Source organism: Parasteatoda tepidariorum, chromosome 6 (genome assembly GCF_982258835.1).
Source record: "Parasteatoda tepidariorum strain Cologne lab strain chromosome 6, Ptep-v5.0, whole genome shotgun sequence".
Classification (NCBI taxonomy): domain Eukaryota; kingdom Metazoa; phylum Arthropoda; class Arachnida; order Araneae; family Theridiidae; genus Parasteatoda; species Parasteatoda tepidariorum.
This window is the reverse complement of record NC_141760.1, coordinates 20,007,704-20,014,309: the sequence shown is the minus strand read 5'-3', so window position 1 is coordinate 20,014,309 and position 6,606 is coordinate 20,007,704. Positions and strand designations below refer to the sequence as shown.

Here is a 6,606-nt window from a genome sequence, read left to right as displayed (position 1 = left end):
TTTTGACTGAGAAAAAATGTGTTTTAAAAAGTATAAGAATATGGTAAAATCCACTGTCTTTCTGGATCTGTAGAAAGACGGGAAATCTTTCGGAAGCGATTTGGTACTGATTTTGGTAAAATCAACAATAAAACATGGTTCGTATGTTCTAAGATTTGGTAAATGTGGTAAAATATGATAATTTTATTATGGTACCTTAGAACATGACAAAAAATTATTTTAACAATTAAATTTACTTTTTAGATTTGTATTTTTTACTAAATGTCTTATAATTGGAACTACAATTTTAAAAACCAGAATTTTTTGAAAAACCGTTATCATATGAAAGGGAAATTTACCGATTGAATGGTTTTATTACTGCATAATTTAGTTTAATAAACAGAATTACTATTTTTTACTAGAAATATATTATTAATTTAGGACTGTAATCTTACTAGAATTTTTTCCTCGTGTTGTTACAAACGATTCCATACCTAATTGAAACCAACGACCAATTGTACACGATCAAAAAATATAGATTTTTGAAACAAAAAAATATATGAAAGCAATATTAATAAAAGAAACAAATAAAATCGTTTTAATTCGTTATTTTTTTAAGCAGATCATATTTACAGATTCACATATTAATACGTAATCATCAATTTTATGCTTTACTTGCACCGAAATTTTCTATAAAACACTTATTCACTTCTTTTTTATATCATAACCCATTAAACCATGTTATTTATTCGCGAATTTTAGTTCTTATCCGTAGTAGATTAATAATAATCTAATAACTAATATTGATGTATCTATGTTTAACCTGCAACTTAAATACTAAAAAGAGTTTAAAAAATAACATGAAATCTTTAATTAAAATTTACCATCAAGTCATATTTGTGTCGTGAAAAAAAATGTCAAGCGCAATACTTTTATCTTTCCTTTCCAACTCAAAACAAACTCAAGGGGCATAGGGGGCGCTTTATTCTGGGATCAGACGACTTCATCGAACAGAAGATCCTCTTCCGCATCTCGGTGGAGCCAGATTTAGAGCAGAAATCATCCCGTCTCCATCCGAGTGACCCCTCTTCCGCGCATTTAACTCATAACCGTGTTTCTTTGACCACGTGGTCTTTTCATTCCGCGTCCTCAGTGAAACTCTAAGTATCAATGAGGTTCGTGGTGCTATTATCATTGGTGGCTTTCGCCATGGGACAAATGACCACTGACTCTCTGCCAGAGACAAGTTCGGCCTCGGAAAGTCCATCATCATCTTCGACATTGGAAACGACAACAGATGACAAGGTTGCCGCAACAACGACGACAATGTCGTCGACATCCCCCACAACCACATCGTCGACAACCACAACGACGACAGAACCACCTCAGACTTCGACAGAGTGGCAGGATATGGATGATTTGGAATCGCAAAAATTAGTCAATTTTGTCGTTTCTGAAATACAGAAATTAAAAATGGAACATAAAGAGTTAGATGATTGCCAGGAGTTGAACCTTTCTAGCGTTTTGAGTGGAAAGAAATTGGTAAGGCTTATTAAAACTATTCAATTTTTTATTTAAAGATAAATACTTTAATATCTGTGATGGTATAAATATTATACTCTTTCTGGAATACAACATCATTTTTTTCACACACCAGCATGTATTTACTAAATTCGAATTCTTTAAACTGATACAATATACATTTTTGATTATGATTATGACATTATTGATTATTTTTTGAATCTAACTTTAAATCAAACTAATTGCTAAATCTAACTTTAAAGCCAAAAAATTAAAAAAGGGGTGCATATAAATTAGAAAAAGTTATAATAAATAATTAAATGATGAAACTCTTATGTTAAATTACAGTTAACAGTGGTGCAAAAAATTCAATCACAGTATTTATTTTGCACTTTAACAGCAGTGAATATGTTTTAAGATACATACTGCTCCATGATTAACGAATGTTTATAGAAACCTATACTAATTTCTAACCTACATTAATAAGTTCATAGTGCCACTGCGCTATTTTATGTATTCCACTTTACGTAACATTGGAACTTGAATATACGAAAATGTGTAGAATGAAGTTTAGGGAATATCATGGAATAGAAAAATGAATCTAGAATTATTAGCTCTTAAAATTGTAGTAAAAAATATCCGGCAGTTTGCTATGCAGCCTGTAGGAATGTAAATAAGAGGTCATTTTTATTTATGAACATGAATTTAATTTGAAATTCTAATTCATTTGAAAGTTAATCAATATTAAATGCTTTTTTTGGGAATTTTTTTACATTTCTTTGCTTTTAGTAATAACTATTTTTGCATTATTGTAAAAAACTTTATTTTCTTTTCTGAAGATCTTAATTTTATATTTTCGTGTTTGAGCTTAAAAATGATGATGTCGAAATTAACAAAATAAGAGAGAGATTAAATATTTCCAGATAAAACATCTGAATATTTATATTGTACAATTAAAAAAAATAAGAAAAAAACTATAAAAGCTTACTTTTTAACTAAAACCAAAACTGATTTCTACTTTAATTTATAAAATGGCAAAATTACTGTTATATATCATTAATAATTGGAATTACTTCTCTTACTTTCTTTTTATTTTATCAAAAATTTTGCTTTAGTAATTTTAATTCGTTCAAACATAGTTAATTACCTTTTTAATCTAGGGCATCGCTCATATCGTTTAAATAAAAATTTTAACGAAATGTGCTTACATAAAAAATTAATGATTATATATTTTACAGACTAAATGATTATTGTCTTTCTCAAAAAAATTGATTTAAAAATGATGGACTATCATGGGGGTAGTAGACTTGAGTGAGCAAGAGCTGAAGAGCTAAAAACTTTAAGTATACTGAATTTTTTAAGAATTTAAGTAAAAAAAAATAGTGGTACCTAAACTGTTATTTTGTATAAATCTCATTAACTAATAGAAATTCCTCTCATTAATTTCATAATATGTTATGTAATATCTATATTCTTATGTTTAAAGTTTTTTTTCAAAGACAACTTGATATTGTTTAGACCTAGGAAGTCGTTAATTTCTTAATGATTATTAACAATGTGTTTTTTATATTCTGTGGAAAATATTGAGATTTACGGAAAAAATTCCAAATACGTAGCTATCATGATGTTGGCTGCATTTTATTTTAAAAATAATGTTTCGAAAATGTCGTAAGCTGTGCAATCGGAACAAAGTATGGGCAAAACTACCGAAATATGGTAACATTTACTGCATGTCCAGTTCTATGGGAACCCCCAAAAGTTAGGAAATTTTAATAGAAGTGGTTTGGTAATGATTTTTATAAAATTAACAATAAAATATAGTTTATAATAGGGGATAAAATTTAGTAATTTTATTATGATACATTAGAGCATGGCGTAAAAGCCATCTGTGTAATTAAATTTATTTCTCAATTTTATATATTTCTCCTAAATGTGTGTTAATGAGAATTATAATTTTGTTAACCAGAATTTCCTGTAAACCACTATCATATTAACGGAAAAATTACCAAATGAATGATTTAAATAACATATATTTTAGTTTTATTAACCAAAATTAAGTTTTTTTTCTTTAATTGGAAACTTTATTGCAATACAAAACGTTAATTTTGCCAGAAGGTTTTCGCCGTGTGATATGTTGATGCTTAAACCCCGAATTACAATTTAGTTATAATTTTCAACGTAGCATCATAACTATTTTGTAAAACAGACTTGATATTCTCTGTATGGAATCAGTGCTATAATTAGATTAGTAATATTAGTATTAGTTCATAAATGTGGGTATAAAATGTTAGAAACAAAGCCTTCTCGCAGTGACTCTTTAATATGAAACTGAACAAAAACTTTAGCTTGTTTATATTGAATTAGTATATTTTCCTTTGATCTTATGGAAAATTGAAGGAATTTTTATTCAATAAGCATTTATATCGATTGTGCTTGTTATAATAGGCTTCCCATATGTTGATTAAAAACACAGTGCCCTAGTTCGCAGATTGAAAAATGGTATTGCAGGGGATTTTCACTCTTTTGCTCCATATTTGTCAAACGTAGATAATTGATATTTTACTTAAATTTTATTTTTTACTTCTATGCCTATGCCAAAAAATCCTGTTCCATTTATAAATACATAGAACTTTTTTTTATTTACATTCATGAAAATAATTTACAAAATTTGAAATTTCTGTTTGCCCTTGATATGCAATTGCTTTACATCAAATTTAAAATGCACATTGAAAATCTAGCTCACACAAAATTGTACTAGGGCATTTAGAATAAAATTGAAAAAAAAATATAAATAAATGAAGAGAATTGAGTGCTTTATTGTACTGTAAACGTGGAAATATAGTATATGTACTGCACTAACTCAACGTAACTATATATTTTTCTCTCAATTCGTAAAAATATTAAAATTTATTTTGTTTTATATTAGAATAAGCATCTGCGAGTTATTTTTTATCTCCAAGAAGGAAAAAAATATCTCCAGGAAAAGGCAAATATTTCTTTAAATTTCTTTTGCAAATCAAAAGAAAGGTCTCAGGAAGTGTAATTTTGATTGTCCAAAAAAGCTCAAACTTAAATAAAAAAAGCGTTGTTTCTTTTTATTAAAAAAGAACTAGCACGACTCGTGAAGTGAAAAAATTTCAACTGCATACAATGCTACAACGTTTGAATTTTAATTTTTTTTTTAAATATGCAATTAATATTATGTGGTATTGTAATGTATTTAAGCTAGGAAAAATAATGAATTTTCTTTTCTTAAAACTATTAAATAACACTTATGCTTGGTCAGATATCAAAAGAAAGTTTCAAACCACAGAAATGGAAGTGCATTTTTCCATCCTCTCTTAAACAATTAATACGTTCTCTATTCACTCCTAATAAAATACTTTTCGGCTTATAATTGCGTGAATTCTTAAAATTCTTCTTTAATTTAAATGACTTTTCAGAGTCAGAAACTAACATTTTGGTTACTTAATTTTGAATACTTTATACTTTATCGTGTTGTGAATTATTGCTTAGCACCTGCATATTCAAAACCAGCAAATTTAAGAAGTTACATTGGAACTTTAATACTTGCAATAATCCATTTAAACTCAGTTGTTTTTTCTGAAAAAAGACAAATTCTATGAAGCAAAACAAAGAACATTTATAGGCCTTTTGCAAAATGAGGCCTTGCGGAACATTAGGTAGAAATACAACCGTTACCGATATTAGGTTTGGAAACTCATTTTGCCAGTGTCTTAAATTTCAGCAGAGCTGCCCAATTCTTTATTCAGCACTCGAATTTGATTCCAGATTAACCTCGGTAGGTATCAATTCAGGTCAAATCATTCGAAATCGAACGTCGTCCTTCCATTCTCCTGGAACTTGAAGTAACCTTTCTTGGATGAGGAACAGGAACCTTCAAAAATAATTAAAGAAAGAGAGCACCCCAAGGGCCTTTACAAAATATTTGGTTAAGCCCTATGATTTGCATAAAAAAACTCTACGGTCATAGATAGCGAATTGGTCAGAGCCTCCAGCTAACAAACGATCACTCTCATTCTGTAATCGAACCCGCTGACAATACTCTGACGTGAAGAAATACATCAACAACCCTAAATATACAGCTTAAAAGAGGAATAAATATTGAAAAAAAATATTAAGACTAATTTTTAAATATTTAAGACTAGAATAGTAAGAAAAAAAATAACTATAAAAAATTTCGGTTGCAATTTTATTTCAAACTGCTATTAATATTGTAGTCCATGTAAGCAGAAAATTACTTATTAAATAGTAAGATATAATAAATATTCTAGTAAATACTTGACAATGTGAGACAAAAGTTTAAAAAAATTTTTCCAGTGTCGTCATAGATGCACTAATTTTACTTTTCATTCTGCTTCTTAAGTATGATTTATAATAAATAGATTTATAATATTGTTTTTTATACATACAATTTTGCCATGTTGGTTATTTCGTTTACTTGAAAATATTATATTAGATTTAAAATGTAATACTTAATCAAAAATTAAAGGAATGATGTTTTTTTAAATAGTGTATTGTTTTAATTGTACGAAATCCGGCAAAGGAAAAACGACAAATTTCTAAAGCTTAGGAGTTATTTTCGAATGCTAGAAACGTGATACAAATTTAATCAATCCATCTAAAGCTAAATTTTTTTCTTTGTAGCTTCAATTTACGTTACATTATAAGATAATAGCTATGAATACTTTTAAAAATTATCCCGACACTAATTTCGCAGAAATATATCTAGTGCGAAAAAATGTTTCTAAATGTTAAGAAAAATATTAGAGATACTGTTAACGGTGATATCAATTGAGAAATACCTAACTAAGTTAGTCCATTTCTGCTTATTATGTTAAAACTTTTGAATTTTTTTTAAAGGTTTCTAGAATTATGTATACAACTATTAATTAAGTACTCCCAGTTATTAAAAAATATCAAAATTATAATACAAAATTCATATAAAAAATCTGCTTATATATGGAGTCAAAAAACCAGTTTAAGGAATATATTATAGCTCTTGTATCCGTCCTTAACAAAATATGAAGTGTATGGAATTTTGAAGATTTTTGAACCATAATATTTTTTAAATTTTCTGCAACC

The 6,606-nt window shown here is 27.7% G+C and overlaps 1 protein-coding gene across 1 annotated transcript in view; it reads left to right on the top strand.

Annotated features, from left to right (window-relative positions):
- The first annotated feature begins 1,002 nt into the window (after positions 1-1,002).
- LOC107440234 (uncharacterized) overlaps positions 1,003-6,606 on the top strand; it is a 72,183-nt gene continuing 66,579 nt past the window's right edge. Inside the window, exon 1 of the mRNA XM_016053102.4 lies at positions 1,003-1,521. Within this exon, the coding sequence (XP_015908588.1) occupies positions 1,150-1,521 (372 nt within the window). The 5' untranslated portion in view covers positions 1,003-1,149. The remainder of the gene's footprint in view (positions 1,522-6,606) is intronic.